The sequence below is a fragment of the Populus trichocarpa genome, chromosome 1 (assembly GCF_000002775.5).
Source record: "Populus trichocarpa isolate Nisqually-1 chromosome 1, P.trichocarpa_v4.1, whole genome shotgun sequence".
Lineage (NCBI taxonomy): Eukaryota > Viridiplantae > Streptophyta > Magnoliopsida > Malpighiales > Salicaceae > Populus > Populus trichocarpa.
In genome coordinates this window covers 12163315-12183343 of record NC_037285.2, presented here as the reverse complement: position 1 = coordinate 12183343, position 20029 = coordinate 12163315, and the positions used below count along the sequence as shown (strand labels likewise).

The 20029-nt window shown below is 33.8% G+C and overlaps 2 protein-coding genes across 4 annotated transcripts; both read left to right on the top strand.

Moving 5' to 3' along the window:
* Positions 1-6952: 6952 nt before the first annotated feature.
* Positions 6953-9514, top strand: LOC18094219 (probable purine permease 11). Of its 3 annotated transcripts, none has more exons than XM_024598548.2 (3): positions 6953-7329; positions 7841-9009; positions 9172-9514. In XM_024598548.2, the coding sequence occupies exons 1-2, from the start codon at positions 7293-7295 to the stop codon at positions 8974-8976; spliced, it is 1173 nt and encodes a 390-aa protein (XP_024454316.1). In that variant the 5' UTR covers positions 6953-7292; the 3' UTR covers positions 8977-9009; positions 9172-9514. The 3 variants fall into 3 exon arrangements, with proteins under 3 accessions (XP_024454316.1, XP_052302762.1, XP_024454309.1); XM_024598541.2 differs by having other exon boundaries at positions 6971-7329; positions 7835-9009; XM_052446802.1 differs by lacking the exon at positions 9172-9514 and having other exon boundaries at positions 6963-7329; positions 7835-9150.
* Positions 9515-13099: 3585 nt separating this feature from the next.
* LOC18094218 (phragmoplastin DRP1E) lies at positions 13100-19788 on the top strand. The gene is made up of 15 exons (XM_006368401.3): positions 13100-13463; positions 13923-13986; positions 14567-14674; positions 15179-15280; positions 15450-15500; positions 15625-15686; positions 16553-16643; positions 16763-16827; positions 17092-17286; positions 17551-17670; positions 17762-17832; positions 18140-18365; positions 18785-18835; positions 18918-19286; positions 19440-19788. The coding sequence occupies exons 1-15, from the start codon at positions 13308-13310 to the stop codon at positions 19566-19568; spliced, it is 1860 nt and encodes a 619-aa protein (XP_006368463.1). The 5' UTR covers positions 13100-13307; the 3' UTR covers positions 19569-19788.
* The last annotated feature ends 241 nt before the right edge of the window (positions 19789-20029 follow it).

The following is a 20029-nucleotide window of genomic DNA, read 5'->3' as shown; positions in this document are numbered from 1 at the left end:
GGCTAGTTTTCTATAAATAACTATTTGATTTTGTTATTAAATTTAATTCAATCTTGAAATTTTTTAATCTAATTTCTTACCTAGCTTAAATTTAAAATTAAATTATGTTGTAGTTGCTCCAACGTCATCCGATTAACTTCTCTAGTCCAAAGAAAACTTGGCTATTTAGCAACAAAAACTTAAGGATGAAATTGAAAAAGAGATAAAATTGACAAAAAAAACCCTCATGACTCAACTCTTTGCCTAACTCGGGTGTCGCACGTGTACGGCGTCGCGGCAAATAGTCCACCCTCATGTATTGTGTATCTATCTAGCAAGTATGGGGAATACAATGAATTCTTGTCTCTTATTAGTGAAAAAATAGAATGAGAGTCGCCACCTAGTATTTTGATCACTAGGAATCCTAACTGGTCTCAGAGATTGGGCACGGGGACTGGTTGCGTAAAGGAAAGGTATTAACACCTCAAATATACCCTACCTAAGGTAAGCTGCATTGTTTAATTGTCTGATATATGCTAAGGTTTCATTGTATTTCTAATTGTTGGTCTGTTTATGGTTCAAGAAAAGCCCTTCTTGATAAGGACATTCTTATCTTATCGGGTAAAACCTAATCATTCTAACGTCAACAAAAAAATTTAACATCCGGAATACATCTTACGTATATGGTCGTAACCCTAGATACTAAAAGAAAACAAAATAATTTTTTTTGAAATTTTTGAAATATTAGCTTAGTTCTCGTGACTTTAATAAACTGGTTATTAAAGCCAAAATGCATGCTAATGCATATTTTTGCATTTTTGTTGTATGAAAATATGATATGATTTTTTTTTCTCTTTGAGAGACTTGGCCATATGCATGAAAACAAAAACATTTTTTTTCTTTTTAATTTTTCAATGTTTTGACAAAAACCGGGTATTTTAATACCGGATTTATATCTTTACGGTATAAAAACATAAATCAATATTAAGCAAAATTCAGTAGAAAAATACTCGGGAAAATCACAAATTTTTCAAAATGTTTTTTTGGATTTTTTTGGACTGGGCCGAACCCGACCAAACAATTTTGACGTTGGTCGGGCCGACCTAGTTATGCGGGCTGGGCCAGAATTGGCCTAGCCATGAACAATGGCTCTCCACTGTTCCTTAGCCGAATAGTGGAGACCGGGGTGAAGAAGAAGAAGAAGAAAGGGAAGGGGAGGAGGGCTGACCTACAGTGACTCTAACGGTGGCGGAGTGGCGCTGTGGCTGCGGATGGTGGTGTTGCAGTGATTGTTCTTCTTTTCTCCTATGCTTATCCTTGCTTCCTCCTCTGGCTTTTCGTTTATTCTACTGCTCCTCTAGCTTCTTTCCTTTCTCTCTTCTGCACCTTAAACAATTCCTTTTCAAACTCTCATGTTCGTTCCCTGTTTTCAAATCTTTCCCTGTCTTCCCCCCTTCTCTGTTCTTCGTTCTTTCCCTTTTCCTTTTCTGTTTCTCTCCTCTCTATCCTCTTCTTTCTCTTCTGTCTCTCGGTTTTCTTTTTTATATATGTTCCTCTCTGTTTTCCTTCTCATAATATCACTCTGTCTTTCCTTTCTTCTTATTTGTTTCCCTCCTCTTTGTTTTCTTTAATCCTCCCTCTATTCGTCCTTGTTTTTTTTTCTTTTTTCCCCCTCCTTTCTCTGCTCTCTTTTGTCGGTATTTATAGAAAAACAAACAGGGAGAGAGGTCTACTACCCCTATCCAGTCATGGCACAGGGGTAGGGGGTGGCCGGGCGGCCCCTAGGTAGCCGCCCACAAAGCTTATTCCCTCTGCATTTTCGTCTTATGGTAGGCCATGGATCATGGTTTAGGCAAATAGGAGTTTTTGTCGGGTTTGTTTTCGGGTTTTGGGAAAGAGAGGGAGAGGAGAAAAGCAAGGGACCAAATGCTTCTTCTTCCCCTGTCCTCCGCACGTCCATAGGAAAAAGAAGACATATGGTGCCGTTCAAAACAACACCGTTTTTACTTCTCTTTTTTTTTTCCAGTGATAATGCATGAAACGACGCCGTGTTGCCCAAAACGCGTCGTTTCATTTAAATGGAAACTGGCGCCAAAACGCGTCAGATTTCAAATCAGTCCTTCAATTTACGTGCTTTTTCAGTTTGGTCTTTGATTTTGAATTTCTTCAATCAAGTCCCTAATTGGTCATCTAACTTTAATATTTATGCAATTAAGCCCTTAATTTGACCAAATCAACTCTAAAAAATTATAATTTGACCTCAGAACTTTAATTTATTCCAATTAAAGCCTAAATTGACTTAAAAATCAATTTGTCTTGCAATCAAACCCTTTATAAATTCAATTAATCCTTCAATAAAATTTAATTGAGTCCATAAACATTTGATTTTAGACTTTTCTTTCTCAAATTGAATTTTCTTTGTCAACAGGGTTCTCATCAATCAATGATATACTGTCAAATTTTAATCTTTGTATTTTTGAACCCCCTCAACCAATTTTTAGCTATTTTCTGGGCGCTCTGACATCCTTTTTTTACAACTATTATTTTTTTATTTCTTCCAAATATATTTTTTTGATTTTTTCTGTATTTTCTCCTTTTTGTGTGGGGACCCAAAAATAGGTTACAACATCACATTTAAAATTAAACCGTGTGGGAGTCTTCTCTACGTGATCCAATCGACTTGACTAGACTAAAAGCAACCCAGCCGATCAATAAAAAAAGTTGACATGGCCGTTCCAAAAGTAACTTAGATGATTATTAAAAAAAATGAGGATTAAATTAAAAAAAATAAAATTAAAAGAAAAAAATAAAAAATAAAAATGAAAATGAGGATAAAAATGGAGCACCTGTTTATTAAAGTGGTAGCTGACTGAAACTAGTGTAATCTTTGTCGAGTCTTATCACATTTATTTCATGGAAATTTTTTTTCTAAAATTAACTTTATAAACTTTTTAATATTCATTTATTTTTAGAAAAATTGGTTAATACAAAGTTGTTTAAGTCAAGAAAAAAACTTAAGCCTTTGTTTGAAAGGTGTTTTCATTTTCTCAACTTCAGAAGTTTTTTTTTATATTGTTTATTAATTTTTTAGTAATAATAAAAGTCGTCGAGGAACAATAGAGTATTTTAATAAATATAAAATATAATTTAAAATTAAAAATAAATGGTCTGTGAATTTAAAAATAAAAGGCAATTTGTCGTAACCATGTGAAGTCTTGTGTTCTACTACAACCTTTCTATTCTACTGTGTTTTCTACTGAATTAACAAAAACTAAAAAAAGGCGGTGATTTTACCCACCACCTCACAAAACATAAACGTGCAGTGCCCTCCCTTCTTGCTGTCACGGGGAGGATACTCTGGACAGGGAAGGAAGAGTTTACTCACTGATCAGCGCCGCTATACTTTTCCCTTGTGATCTTAGAAAGAAAGAAAAGCCCGACTTCCTCTCTTTCGAGAATTATGAAGCCCGGTCTATTCTTAATTCCGGATTGACAGAGCGAAATGGGACTATCCCCAATTCCTAGGCCAATGCTTCTATTCTGAAATGGAAGATGGATAAGAAATGGGGAAGACACTCTCCCGTCGTCTATCGACTCGGCAATTCCATGCCTTCTAATAGAAAATCTTCCGCTTCACCGTTCCTCTACCTTCTATACATGAACATCGTTAACTCAACCACTTCGCTCACCCTTCACTCTTGACTCAGCCCCTCGCTAAAGCTCAGCCCGGCAACTTCAATTTTTCCTTTAGTACTTCATGGTTACTAAGTTCATTGTAATATTGTTTTTTTTTTTTTTTTAACTTTTTAGTTTATCAGAGTTTTATTTCATGATTTTTTAATGATTTTTTCATAGTTATTCCAGATTCGTGTTTAAGGGTGAGCAAAAAAACCAAAAAACCGATTAAACCGAGAAAACCGGAAAAAAAATAACCAAAAAAACCGAACCGTGAAAAAAACCCGATTAAACCGATTAAATTTTTGAAAAAAACGACCGGTTCAATTCGGTTTCGATTTTATAAGCATGAAACCGAAAAAACCGAACCGAACCCAAACCGAAAAAAACCGGGAAAAAAACCGAGCCAAACCGATTTGAACCGGTTTTTGTCCAAAAAACCCGAACATAACCAAAACCGGTCAGTTTGAACCGGTTTTGGTTTAAAAAAAAAACAATTTCGGTTTGGTTACTTTTTTTTTGATAAAAACCGAACCAAACTGAAAATGATCACCCTACTCGTGTTGCAAGTTTAGTGGGTTAACTCGATTGACTCATTGCGCTTCATAATTTATTTTGATTTGCTTTATGTGAGGTTATCTGAGTCTCATGATCTAAATTGCGGATTTAGTAGGGTAACCCAGGCTGATCCATGTCATTTTTTTATTTGTTTTATATGAATTTATCTGTATCTCATTAATCAAATCATAAGTTTGGTTGACTCAGCCCGCTAAAGCTCAGCCCGACAACTTCAGTTTTTCCTTTAGTACTTCATGGTTACTAAGTTCATTGTAATATTGTTTTTTTTTTAATTTATGTTTTTTTTTTAACTTTCTAGTTTATTAGAGTTTTATTTCATGATTTTTTAATGACTTTTTCATAGTTATTCCAGACTCGTGTTTAGGGGTGAGCAAAAAAATCAAAAAATCAATTAAACCGAGAAAACCGAAAAAAATAACCGAAAAAACCAAACCATGAAAAAAAACCGATTAAAATTTTGAAAAAACTGACCAGTTCGGTTCAGTTTCGGTTTTATAAGCCTGAAACCGAAAAAACCGAACCGAACCCAAATCGGAAAAAACCGAGTCAAAACCAAGTCAAACCGAAAAAACCGAACAAAACTGGTTTGAACCGGTTTTTGTCCAAAAAAACCGAACCAAACTGAAACCGGTCAGTTTGAACCGGTTTTGGTTGTTTTTTTTTTAAATTTTGGTTTGGTTACTTTTTTTTGATAAAAACCGAACCGAACCAAAAATGATCACCTCTACTTGTGTTGCAGGTTTAGTGGGTTAACTCGATTGACTCATTGCGCTTCATAATTTATTTTGATTTGCTTTATGTGAGATTATCTGAGTCTCATGATCTAAGTTGCGGATTTAGTCGGGTAACCCGGGCTGACCCATGTCATTTTTTATTTGTTTTTTATGAATTTATCTCTGTCTCATGAATCGAATCATAAGTTTGGCGGGTTAACCTGAGTTGACGCGAATCATTTTTTTCATTGATTTTTTTTTTATTTTCATCATTCGACATTGAGTTATTTGGAAGGTTAACTAGAGTTGATAGAGATTGTTTTTTATTATATTTTTTAATTTTTTAATTTTATTCTTCAACATTGAGTTGATTGATAATTGAGCTTTACAATTATTTTGATTTATTTTATATATGGTTATCATGGTTTCATGACACATGTCGTGAATCTGACAGGTTAACCCAAGTTGACTCGGGTCAATCCAATATATTATTGTCTTAATATTTTTTTAAAAAAAATATCATCTTGAATTTTTTCAGAATCAAACTGCTTTTTTACTGGTCGTTCGATTTGTTCTTTGACCTGTCAAGTTAATTGAATCATATAATATTAGGTTTCATATGGTTTAATATTTTTTAGTCAAAATATATTAGCAAGAAAAAATAATCAGACTCCCAATGTAAAATAAAATCATCCACTGTTCTTGTAGTTTCTATTAGGTTTGACACGTGACAACAAAACTTTATTGCATCTAATAACGAGATCATTCCTGTCTTTGTCTACTTAACATGCATGACGAGATTGAGCTTGATTGCGTGACAATCTTGTTAGAAAGGTGCAAAATGCAACTTTTTGTTTTTGGTAGCAGCAAAAAATTTGATATCATAGTTATAGACCAGATCGAGCTTCGATAGTGTGACAATCTTGTAAGAAAGTTGCTACATGCAACTTGATGTTATAGAGGGTGCTTCATAGTGTGGTAGTGGCTGCTTTTCAAATAATTTTTTATGTTGAAATGCATGCCAATGATGTTTTTTTATTTTTTAAAAATTATTTTTGACATCAGCACATCAAAACGATGCAAAACGTGCAAACTATATTAAATTTTAGCAAAAAAAAAAAAAATTTAAATTTTTTAGAAACGCGGTGCAACAAACATGTTCATAGTTGTTGTACATTGCATGTGTTAGGACTAGATCACTGGTTTCAGGTCAATTATGAGTGTTATTTCTGAATAAACTTTTTTTAAAAATTTCTTCATTGTATCTATCTGGAGTCATTGTGAATCAACTCGTTAAGTATTCAAATTTAATTAAATAAATATTCAAAACAGTTCAACATAAAACCCAACTTGAATTATATCTCAGCCGAATTTAATAACTATATCTAATGTAATCTTTTGGCTCTCGCTGTGCAAGAGTCATAACAAAAAATGTCATTGTCAAAAAAAAAAAAATGCATGGCAAGATTGAGCTTCGATGGTGTGACAATCCTGTAAGAAAGGCGCTGAATACAAATTGAATTGAACCACTTGTCGACAAGGACTCTCTGTACAAGTTAGGTAAGATTGCTTCATGAAATTAAGAAGATGTGTGTGAAAATGGACTTTCGAAATTGCATTCCTATTATATAGTATATACAGATATCTTGATGACGATTTGCCCGTGAAGGCAAAAGGAAGATGCAGATAAGCTTTATAGGTCAACAAGTTGAATTGGAAAGTTAAGTTGCTGCTGCAGTCCTTTTTGCTGCTAGGGTATGGATGAGCTTAATAGCTAGGATATTCATGTTTTTGGCAATATTGACACCCAAAATCTCAGATATCATTAGCAAAAAGATTATTTCATCACGTCAAATTAAATGGTGATGAGCAAATGGATGGCTTGTGTTATTCATAATGCAAAAATCCTAACAACAGGTCAACAGTAGATTTTTTGGTTACGTCAAAGCAGCAGCACTGGTATTGAAATCAAGCCAAAAAGGCTATTTTAGTATGGATCCACAGCCACTAGCTAGGTGGCTAGCCAATTTTGACCACTTACAAAAAGCATGGACTGTAATTCCATGATTATCCATTCCACTTCATTGAAATTAAGACCAGCGCCTCATCCTGGTTCTAAAGAAATCAGACCTAAGATAGACCAGTAATTAAGTCAACTTCGCAAGAGTTTTAATTTAGCCAATGGAGTTTTAGAGCAGTGCAAAATGTAAAGTATTGACTGATTGAGATGGAAAAAGCATCCTTTAAATGCTCAATGATTCAAGACCCTTTTCTCTTTGCTTAGCAGTGGAAGAAAGATAAGAATACCTTTCACTTTGGCTACATCTCTGGTTATAATTGATCTTCATGGAGGATGCTGAAGGGATTGAACTACAAATCACAGGTTAGTCAGATTATTTTTACTATATATGCGCTGCTTCTCCATACATGTACTGCTTATTCTCTTTTCTATATCGAATTTAGTTGTCGTATCAGTGTCCAAAGCATTTGATTAATCTTCCATTCATTTTCTTATGATCTTCTACTTCAATCGAAAACTTAGAATCCAAAATATTCAGAAATTGCTTCAGTAATTAATTGGTGACCAATATGAGATAGGTAGAGCAGTGACTTGTATTATTTAATCCAGTTTTATGTCCTACATAACCCCTTATGAAATAATCCAGCATATGATATAAATGAAGCATGACAAGTTAGTGAAGCCTGTTCTTCTTGAATTAGAATCTGGTTAACTTTCAATATACGCAGTTAACATGCAATCATGCCATGAATACTCATAAATGGACTTAAGGCAAGAATAAGTGTGGGAGATCAAAATCCTCTGCAAGCAATAATCATTTTTCTCTTCGCTTGTTTGTATTCAAGTGAATGGTTTTGCTATTTTCCAGCTGCAGATGATAAAGAGCCAAACTCAAGCAATGATGCCTCCTCTATTAACAACAAAATGCAGCTACCAAAACTCATTCATTACAAGTGGTGGCTCCGAGTGACCTGCTATATACTATTTCTTCTCTCAGGCCAATCTGCTGCCACTCTTTTGGGAGGATTATACTATGACAAAGGTGGGAATAGCAAGTGGATGGCAACGTTTGTTCAATCTGCTGGCTTTCCAATTCTACTTCCCCTCCTTTTCTTCTTCACTTCTTCTATCAATTCCAACACCGCAACAAATCCCATTAGCTCTTCCTTTGCAAACAAACCAGAAGGTCCTAAATTATCCACTCTTACATTTCTATACATTGGCTTTGGGGCACTCTTAACAGGTGACAACTTGATGTACTCATATGGACTATTATACCTTCCTGTCTCCACTTATTCTCTTCTCTGTGCAACTCAACTGGCCTTTAATGCACTCTTCTCCTTCTTCCTTAATTCACAAAAGTTATCTCCATTTGTGCTCAATTCTCTAATTCTCCTTACTGCTTCAGCCTCCCTTCTAGCAGTTAATGCAGACTCTGAGAACTCTGCAGGCATTCCCAGAAGAAAATACGTAATTGGATTTTTCTGTACACTTGGTGCATCAGCAACATACTCTTTGTACCTTTCCCTCGTGCAGCTTTCTTTTGAGAAGGTTATCAATAAAGAAACCTTCTCTACCGTGTTGAATATGCAAATATATCCATCTTTTGTTGCAACTTGTGGCTGTGTGGTGGGACTTTTTGCAAGCAGGGAATGGGAAAGTCTTGAAAATGAGATGAAAGAATATAAAGAAGGAAAAGTATCCTATTTGATGACTCTGATTTGGACTGCTATTACATGGCAAGTTTCCTCAGTGGGTTTGTTGGGGTTGATTTTTGAGGTATCCTCTCTTTTCTCTAATGTCATAAGTACACTGGCTTTGCCGCTTGTTCCCATTCTTGCTGTGATATTTTTCCACGATAAGATGAATGGTGTGAAGGTTATGGCAATGCTGTTGGCAATCTGGGGCTTTCTTTCCTACATTTATCAACATTATCTAGATGATGCTAAATCCAAGACAAGCCTTACCAGTGAAAATGAGGTTGCTGGGGCACAATTAGAGACTGGTTGATAGTTTAAACACACAAGAGAATTAATGTACAAGGTAAGAGCTAGGAAATTTAAGCAAGTCCTATAAATATAGAACAATTGCAGGGAAGAAGTTTCTTTAATTTTGTATAGTCATTTTACTATTTCATCTATTATGGATTTGTGAATAAATGAAAGAAATCAGGTTTGACCTTCACATGCAACTTTTGTTTTTTAGCTGGACAATGGAAGAACATGAAGAAGAAGCTCATCATCGACAAATAAACTATGCAGCTTCTTTTCTAGACTAACGTATTCCTGATACTTGAAAAGCTTGCTCTAGAGTCTCGAAGGACAGCAGAGGAAGAGAGACAGAGAGCGTGTCAGGCCCTGGTTCCTAGTTATGCCCCTGCACTTTCCGATAAAATCCTAGTGTAAGTAGGAATCTCGATAAAAAAGGATTTGTGTTAGAATGGTTATAACTAGTTAGTCAGTATTAATGAATTTTGAATTTAAAAGAGTGTGAATCAATCATTAAACACTTGGGATGTTAAAATACTTCTGTGTTTTAGTTTTCAACATCTGTCCCGGCATTATAAGAAACATATTGCGCGCAAATTTATGCCGGTCTGGTTACAAAAGAATTTCAAGAACAAAGCCTATTACAGAAGCACGTTTAGACTACAATCTTCATAGACTCGGCATGACTATTGCGCAGAGATCGGTTCATTGTGCAGTTTCAATCAATTCATTCTATGGACTATCGTAAATCACTTCCTGTACTCTTGTCTCACCTGGCTTGAGCTAACAAGTAGCTTAGCGAGGAGCTCAAGAGGCATGATACATGCTGAAATAATCTTCAGCTTTGTTGCTGTGTCAGAAACTAAAGCTGAGAAGCTTAAATCAGACTATATTTTTAGACCTGCTGGCAGTAAGTTGTCCATTCTATTCTTGCCAGTCATTTATATATATATATATATATATATATATATATATATATGGAAAAGTTAGAAAAATACAATAACGAACTTGGTCTCTGTATATAGACCTCCGATACAGAGATATCTTGAAGCTGTAATTTAATTGATTTACAATAATTAGACCTTGAGGGATCAAATTTGAAGCTTAAAGAAATGTGCAGTCCTATTTTTTTTTGCCAAAATCAAGAACTGATTTGCACGATCAAGAAGCAAGTTCATGTGCTTTTTTTTTTTGTACTTAACTTGTTTTTCAATCTATCCCACTTCATTGATTTTATTTGAGATTTGACTTGGTAGTTTGTTTTAGTTGTCTTGATACGAGAATCATATAATATCAAGATAAATTTTTGATGTTCTGTTAATTTTTAATTTTACAAAATAAAATAGAATTAATTTAATTAAAAAAATATTAAGTCACTAAAATTAAAACTAAAACAAAGTACAAGGACTAAGGTAAACAGGCAAGGAAAATAAACGTGCCTACAACTCATGCACCAACAAGAGGAAGGGTTCCATGATCTTTAGATGGAGCGTGCGACATTCAACAACAACCAAAATAATGTCTTTTGCAGCGGCATTATAGGAGTGAGCACAAAAACTAAAAAACCGAGAAAACTGAAAAAAAAATTAACTGAAAAAACTGAACCGGTAAAAAAAACCAATTGAACCGGTTTATATATTTAGGAAAATGTTTGGTTTGGTTTGGTTTTCGATTTTGATGTGCCTGAACCGACCAACTCCAACCGAACAGGTTCGGTTTAAAAATGAAAAAAAAAATCCAAGTCACGGGCCACCTCCTCCCTCTCATTAGCCATTAGGCATCAACAACCCTAGCAGACCATTTATCATTTCTTTTCCTTTTACACAACCGCCGCCTTCCCTCCCATTAACCCTTTGAATGCTTTCACAGTTTGAAGGTTTCCTTTCATTCACAGCTTCCATGCTCTCTGTCTCTCATTTCTCAAATGATTTGGATATGAGACATAGATTGGATTCTAAAGGTCAATGTAAAGGAAAAGTAATTGATTACAGGTAAAGCTTCAATATTTCCTTTTAACATTTGAGTCAAATTTATCTTCTTCTTTTCCAATCTTCCATGCTCTCTGTCTCTCATCTCTCAAACTTGCCATGTCAAAGGTGAATTGCTGATGATTCTTCTATTGATTTACTTGATTCTCCTTCATGGGTTACGACATAAAAAGATCCCACCTCAATTACCTGAGAGGGATTATTTTGGGTCTAGAAGCTGAAGAGTGTCCAGAAAAATCAAAGCAGTGATTGCTAAGAACTGATACTGTTTTTTTGCAATTATTTTTTCCTTTGCAAGAAGTTGTAACAATGAGAACAACGTTGTTGATTCTTAGAAGATGACATCTTGACATTGCATTTCGGTTTAAACCAGTTTGGAAGGGAAAAAACCGAACTGAACCAAAATTAATCGGTTTGAACCGGTTTTCAGTTCGGTTCGGTTTCAAAACTTAAAAAAAATAAAATTGATTTGGTTGTTTATTTGGTCCAAAATTGGACCGAATCGAAAATGCTCAGCCTTAAGCGGTACTAAAAGCTTATTGTTATGATTTTATACTAATAACCCCTTAAGAGTCTTTATTTGATTTTGTGCCATGACGATTTTGTAGTCCTCGGTTAGTTTAGTTTTAGAATTGAAGCCTTGATTTTTATATAAAAAAAAATTGATTACTTTACATAATTAGTTTTTACAAATATTACTATGAATAAACAACAATCATAAAATAATTATAAAAAATATTATCTAAATTATATTTGAAAGATTCATTCTTTACTTACAATAAAATCAATATAAAAAATTTGGATCATCTACAGTTTCATGAGATTAACGTGTAGAAGCATATCCTTAAAATTACATAACGAATGAACTTAGTTTCAATTAACATGCCAACTTGGTCCAGCAATACCTTTTATTGTCAATAAAAAATAGTTATAAAAATATATAAAAAATATTTACGTGTGTAAAACATTTAGCCATTTCATATTTAATAATTTGATTATTATGGACAATGAAATGAATCGTAAAATTTTATAATAGGTTCAAATTTTATACTATAAAATACAATATATCTATATTGTAGACTAAAAAGACTTGTAAAAACCCCGTAAAAGCTTTATAAATATAAATATAAATATATAGAGTTGAAAAAATATATTCTTATAAAAGAATTTAGATATACAAATATAGCATTTGTTTATATTTAACAAAATTAAAAATAAGTAAAAATCATTGATGGTACTTATATTTTCAAAATTTGATTAAATTAAATTATTTATTAATAATTTGACCATGAGTGTGTTTGATATTATGATAATAATTGTTTTTTTAAATATATTTTACTTGAAAATGTATTAAAATAATATATTTTTTTATTTTTAAAAATAATTTATAATACAGTATATTAAAATAATTTAAAAATATAAAAAATAACTTCAAATAAAAAATAAAAAATTCAAAATTTTAAAAAAAATCAGCCGTTTCGTCATCGAAGACTCACTATTTACTTTTCCCGTTAATTGACTAAGAAACCCATTAGTTGACTTGTAAAAAACAATGCCATGTGTCAATCTAGTCCTTATATGAAGTAGATGCTAAAATTTAAAATTCAAGAAAAAATATGAAAATGAAAAAAGATCTAATAAAAAAAAATCTAATCTAAAGTAGATTTTATAATATTTTTTTATGAAAGGATAAATGTAAAGTAACAGCTAACAAAGTCTATAGATGCATTTTATTAGTTATATAATAATACAATAGTTTGAATGTAATAAATATATTTAAAGTAAATCAATGGAAGGAAGTTTAATATTTTAGTAAAATACGTTTTTTTTTAATGGTGAATCATACACATTTGAAATAAAAAACCATAAATAAGGCTAAAATGGCTAAAAACTAAACAGAGGTTATTGAATGACTAAAAAAAAAGGGAAGTACAGGCGGATAGTGTGTGACAAAATTATTAAATAGAAAGGTGTAATATGATCACATTCGAAAACTACAGGGACCAACAGTGATTTTTAGCCATTAAAAAAAATACGATAAGCGATGACCTAGTGGGAGTTCAAATTCGAGTCACGGGGAGGTCCACTCCAATTCAAACCAACCATAAGGTTAGCTGACGTGGCGCATTAGTATAAATGACACATACTTTCTCTCTCCCTCAAATCCCAAATAATCGAAATAAAAACAAGAAAAGCGAAAATAGCTCTCTTTATCTTTCTCCTCTACCTGCTCTCTGTCACAATCACTTCGTGTTTTTTAGTTTCCGTTTTGCGCTCCATTTCAAATTCAAAAACAATCGCAACTACCTCCTTGCAGAAACATCTTGCAGTTACAGAAGAGAAACCTAAGGTTTCTTCTTCTCAAATGGCTACCATGGAGAGCTTGATTAGTCTTGTTAATAGAATACAGAGGGCCTGTACTATTCTCGGTGACTACGGCGGTGACTCTGGTGGCGCCGCTGCCGCTTCTTTGCCTACTCTCTGGGAGTCTCTTCCCTCTGTCGCCGTTGTTGGTGGCCAGGTCCTCCTCTCTCTCTATATCTCCACTCACACTGTATTTTTGTTATATATATTTGTGTGTTTTGGAAATCTGAAGTGGACGCGGTTGTTTTTGAAAGTTTCTCTTTATTTTCCTCTTATTTTTTTACATTGTTTTTCCGTGTACCGTGCACGCATACGTATCATGTCTTTATATGTGTTGCATACGTATGATTTTTTATGTGTTTTGATATTTTTAGTGAGTGTAGTAGTTGTTTTTGAGCTGTTAAGGTCTGCTTTGTATTTCTGTTTCAAATGAGAATTTGTTTTTTGTTCTAAGGATTTTATTTATTTTTCTCTTAACTTGAATAAAATTAATTTATCGAAAATGCAAATAAAACAATTTTTTGGCCATATATTTATGTATATCCAAGTGTATATTTATATGTATATAGGTAATAAATATTACAATATGTATGCTTTTGTGTATTTATTATTGTAGAGTTCTGGAAAGTCATCAGTGTTGGAGAGCATTGTGGGTAGAGATTTTCTTCCAAGAGGATCAGGTAAATTTTCAATTTATGTTTTTCTTTATTTTGTTGATTTTAGTTTAAAATCTGATTGGATGCTGAGAAATTTAAAAGAAATAATAGAAAATGTGAATGTTTTCTTAGTTATTAAAGTTTCAAGTCAATTGAGTCAAACTACTTTAGCAAATAGTTTTATATTTACTTCCTGGTTTGTTTTGTGGAACATTTTTTTGGTCCTGCAGTTTCCCCTTTTCTTTCTCCTACCTTCTTAGTTTTGGACTCTGTTTTGTTGTTTACATGTGTGAATTGAAACTGAAACTTAAAAAAAAATGCATAAATTGAAAGTTTTGGAATTATTAGTTGATGTGACTTGAGGAAAAAAAGAAGAAAAGTTGAAGTTTTGAATTTTTTTTGTTTCTCGCTTGTTTGGATTAATTACATCAATAATGTTTTGCATAAAATTTGGGTTATATACTGGTATAGTTTGAAATTTGATTGCACTTTAAGATTGAAAAGAAAATGAAAAATGAAATTTTTTTAAGTTTCCTTGGTTTGATTGACAAGAAAAAAAATTCCTTCCACGTTTTATTTCTTATGGTTTTCGTGCGATTTTCAGGGATCGTGACAAGGCGGCCTTTGGTTTTGCAACTGCACAAGACAGAACCAGGGATAACTGAGTATGCAGAGTTTCTTCACAAGCAAAGGGAGAGATTCACAGATTTCGGTATGTGATCTGTTATGCTGATTATAATGTATGATTGCGTTACTTAGTTACATAATCTTTCAGAAAGTAGTTAAGTGTTTGTTTTCTGGTGAAAAATGCTGACCAGATAAATGTGTCTTATCTCCCAGCCTGCTCCAGATTCCCTCTCTGTTAACACTTTTGACATTTTGCGTTGTTTTTGTGCTTCTGAATTTTGATATGATTAGATGATTTATTTGAGATGACATGTTTCAAACATAAGGGTTCTAATGGCTTTCCGACTAAAATTTTGATAGGTTTCATAGTTGAACTTTTCTCATGGTATATTGGTTGGCTACTTTCTTCCAATAATTCAAATTTGATCTCTCTCCTTATTTGGCCATATTAAGTTGTTTATCAGAAACTGCCACTGTTACAAGATATAAGTTATTTGGCTATACAATGTTTGTGTTTCTCTACCCTTTTCTTATCTTTTGGAGTAGAAGGTACATTTACCAGTGGTTAACTGTATTTCTTCGTGTGCAGCTATGGTCCGAAAGGAAATTCAAGACGAAACTGATAAAATTACTGGGAAGTCAAAGCAGATATCTCCTGTTCCTATTCATCTGAGTATCTACTCCCCAAATGGTAAAAGAACTTGAGCTGTGCAGCAAACATCATATTACATCTATTTTCCGGAACACTATTTATAATGACCCTTATCTTGACTGGATCATAATAGAATTACAATTTCGTTTTGCATATATCAATTTCTTGCAGAATGTTCACGGTATATCATTTTTTTTTCCTTTTGCAGTTGTTAACTTGACTTTAATAGATTTGCCTGGTTTAACAAAAGTTGCAGTAGGTACACTTCTCTTTCCTTCTCTTGTATGATTCTGCCCTTTCTTCTGTTAAAATGTGTGTGCTATATTTATTAGTTTCTTCATTCATCCATCAAGTGCATAACTAGAGATGTTTGTTAATGATAGAGGGTCAGCCAGAGAGCATTGTTAAGGACATCGAGAATATGGTTCGTTTATATGTTGAGAAGGTAGATCAAACTTATTTTTGAGCAATTTATTGATAAAATTTATCACTTTGAGCATTAGATGTAATATTCATATCATAAATTGCTAAAAATATGCACAATTTGTGGATTTAAGATTGTATACACTTCTGTAGATTTATATATACACTTACACTAATGACTAGATTTACTCGATTATTGCATGTCTACCCTCTTTCTTTCTCTGAGTTTGTGCAATGGTTCTCTTCATCAATTATGCTTTCTAATTTGCCTCTCTGGAGGACTCTTGTTATTTGTCTTTAGCAAAAGCAAAATTTTGGTGGCTAAGGGAGACTTGATTAGGGGCTCCACCCGCACCACATGTGTGCTCCAAACCACAGTAGAAGCTCTAGGAGTTTCATTTTATTAGTCTTTCCGTTTTCAGTGTTTTTAAACTACTGTATAATGTCTGTTTTCCATTGATCATAATGAATGAAGTTTCCAATACTTTGTGATTGGTTTTTGATATGAATGTGTGAGGTATTGCTACTTTTTTTGGTTAATATTTATCTGTTGTTTTTTCCATGTAATCAATCTCTATTTGTTAATTGAAAGGATGTTAGTGTGTTCTGTCTCTCTTTTCATGAAATTCAGTTGTATGACTTGCTTTAGGGAATTGGTTCAGCTTTCTCTTTGGCCTAAAGCTCTATTGGTAAAAAGGATGGGTAGGTTGGAGTAATTAAGGTTGGGGTTTGGAACATTATCCTGCAGAAGTTGGGAAAAGGAATTTTTTTTTTTTTTATCATCCCAAATTTGTGAGAATTGATAAATATATCTATTTTCAAGTTCTTTATGATCTGCTTCTGCCCCCCTACGTTTTAATGCACTAATATGTGACCAATGGAATGCAGCCAAATTGCATTATTCTGGCCATAACTCCAGCCAATCAAGATATAGCAACATCTGATGCTATCAAACTTGCTAGAGAAGTTGATCCAGCAGGTTTTACTTTCTGCTGTCTTATTTTTTTTAGGACTCACCCCAGCCTTTCATGGTGCATTCCCCAACTTTTTTTTTTGGGTGTTCTTTCCTTGATGTGGAGTTTTTCTGTTTCTTTCCAGGTGAAAGGACATTCGGGGTGTTGACAAAGCTTGACTTGATGGATAAGGGAACAAATGCACAAGATGTAAACTTTCTTGCTTTTCTCTGTTCTACTGCAATTCTGTAGTACTGAAATGTTTCGCTTCAGTCTAGATGATATGTAAAAAATATTGATCCGTTCTATCAATTGAGTCCAAAATGGGCATAATTAGAGCATTCCATATGTTTTATGACTGCAAATAAAAATCAAACAATCCCCCTTGTACTTTAATAAGTTATGTTAGTGAGCATGTGTTTCTTTGCATTTGATAATTTATACTTAATTACATTCCTCTCTGTGTAATTTAAGGTTCTTGAAGGAAGGGCTTACCCGCTTCAACACCCTTGGGTTGGAATTGTTAACCGCTCTCAAGCTGATATTAATAAAAATGTGGATATGATTGCTGCTCGTCGAAGGGAGCGCGAGTTCTTTTCCACCAGTCCTGATTATGGACACTTGGCTGGCAGAATGGGTTCTGAATATCTTGCAAAACTTCTGTCCAAGGTTCAATTTCTGCTTTATATGCGAATCTGACAACATTTTATCCACTTGTTGTTATCCCAACTTCTTTATCAATTGCTAAATGTCAAGTCTATTAGGGTGAAATTCTTCTTTTCACCTTATCCCCTAGTTTTCAGAAACTAACTCTGCATGTCTAATGTAATGTTGACAGTTTTCCAACTTATGTTAGCATTTTTCCACTTGTATAGTTTTTTCTCAATTCCATGTACAATTGCTGATCACTAATGAGAATTGATGTGTTTCTAGCACTTGGAATCTGTAATTAAAACTCGCATACCAGGTATCACATCTTTAATAAATAGAAGCATCGATGATCTTGAATCAGAGTTGGATCACCTTGGTAGACCTGTTGCAATTGATGCTGGGGTGAGGAGTTCATGTACTATTTGTTTATTGTTGATAGATGGACATCAGCTGGGTTGATTATTTACTATTTGTTTTTATGTGTGTGTAACAGGCTCAGCTATATACTATTCTAGAGTTATGCCGAGCATTTGATCGTGTATTCAAGGAACATTTGGATGGAGGGTACCATAACAAACTTTGTTTTTCACCATTCTTTCTGTTAATGAAACTGTTTCCAGCTGTTAGTGGAAGCAGCATCATAACACAATTTGTTGCTTCATTTTGAATCATATCAATAGTAAATAAATAAGGCCAGGTCTCAGTTTTGATTGATTTTGTGCTCAAGGGAAACATGCATAGTTGCATTGAAGGAATTCTCATTCTCTTGATTCAAGTGCACTTGTTCTTTCATGTTATATTTGAATAGATCAATCTTACAAATGCCCATCAATTCTTCATTATGAGCTGTTTTTTTTTTATTAAACCTCAGGCGTCCTGGTGGTGATCGAATTTATGGAGTTTTTGACTACCAGCTTCCTACTGCTTTGAGGAAGCTTCCATTTGACCGTCACTTGTCTCTGCAAAATGTAAGAAAAGTGGTTTCAGAGGCAGATGGATATCAACCTCATCTAATTGCACCAGAGCAAGGTTATCGACGTCTTATTGATGGTGCACTTAATTACTTCAGAGGCCCTGCTGAAGCTTCTGTAGATGCCGTAAGTAACCATGTTTCTTGTTTTAAACTTCCATCATCTGTTCTTCATGGTGAGTTTTCATATTAAGTAACTGATAATGATGGATAAGGAATTCTTATATGTTCATGAGATGTTTGCTGGTCTGAAGGCTCAGGAAATTTCAGGGCTATGGATGATATCTGAGTGATATGTATTCAAAACATTACAGAAGAAAAATAAATGGAAGTTTGGCTAACGTTCAGGAATCCTTTTCAAAGTTAATTCAAATAAGTAGTGTCTTTTAAGAATAAGAGTCTCTGGATACGTAACAAAGGTTTGCATCACAAGATGTGGTCATAAAATTCTGTCTCAACTTTCATCATTCCTTAATATGAATTTTGTCAGATCTTATCCAGTCATGGAATCTGCAATATGTTCTGTTGATTGGTGTTATCTCGCAGGTTCACTTTATTTTGAAGGAGATCGTAAGGAGGTCAATTGGAGAAACCCAGGTTTGGAATTCAGAAACTTTACAGGTGTATGACTGGAAAAGGTCTAGAAAGAATGATAATTAGTGATTTGAGAAATGAACAGGAGTTGAAGCGCTTTCCAACTCTTCAAGCTGAAATAGCTTCTGCAGCCTATGATGCACTGGAGAGGTTCCGTGAAGACAGCAAGAAGACAACTTTGAGGCTGGTGGAAATGGAATCCTCTTACCTGACTGTTGATTTCTTCAGGAAACTTCCCCTAGAGGCGGAGAAGGGTGGAGATCCAACTGTCTCTAATGTAGACCGATACGCAGAGGGGCATTTTCGTAGAATAGGATCAAACGTATCTTCTTATGCTGGTATGGTGTCTCAGACACTGAGGAATTCAATTCCAAAGGCTGTGGTTCATTGTCAAGTGAAGGAGGCCAAGCGATCTTTACTGGATCACTTCTATACCCAAGTGGGTAAAAAGGAGGTAGGGAAAAAACCTTGGCATTTCTGATTCTCCAATGGGGATTTGATGTCATATAAACTTGTTTTTTTTTTTATTATTATTATTTACCATTTGCCTACTGCAAGAAAATTACAAGTACGTGTTTTATTGATTTTTCAGTCATTTGTTCTGTAGGGAAAGCAACTTGCAGCATTGCTAGATGAAGATCCTGCATTGATGGAAAGGAGGCAGAAATGTGCAAGAAGGCTTGAGTTATACAAAAATGCAAGGGATGAGATTGATTCAGTCTCATGGGCTGCATGAGATGAATCATGAAGAGAAAATTTGATATAGTTAGTGACTGACAGGCATGATACGGCAGGCGGATTATATTAGCCTCTCGTGCAGCCAATCCCAGTTTTTTCAGCTGGGATGATTTTTTATATATCCTGAATTTGTCTCTGTTGCAAGTCCTTCAACCGCTCTCATTTGCGGATGTCTAGTAGATTGCTCTTATAATCCTTACTCAGGAATTTTTTTTTTATTGTTTAGTATTGTGATGGTGGTGGTTTTTTTTTCATTTTAAAATGTAGTTAAATAATATTTTTTTATTTTTTTAAATTTATTTTTAATAGTAATATATCAAAACAATAAAAAAATTAATTTAAAATTTTGAAAAACGCACTAGCGCCTTCCCAAATGCTTCTTGACTTTCCTAGTTTGAAATCTAGCTTATTCCCTTTTAATCCTTGTGAATTGAAAAACTTAGATGTTATCAATTTGTA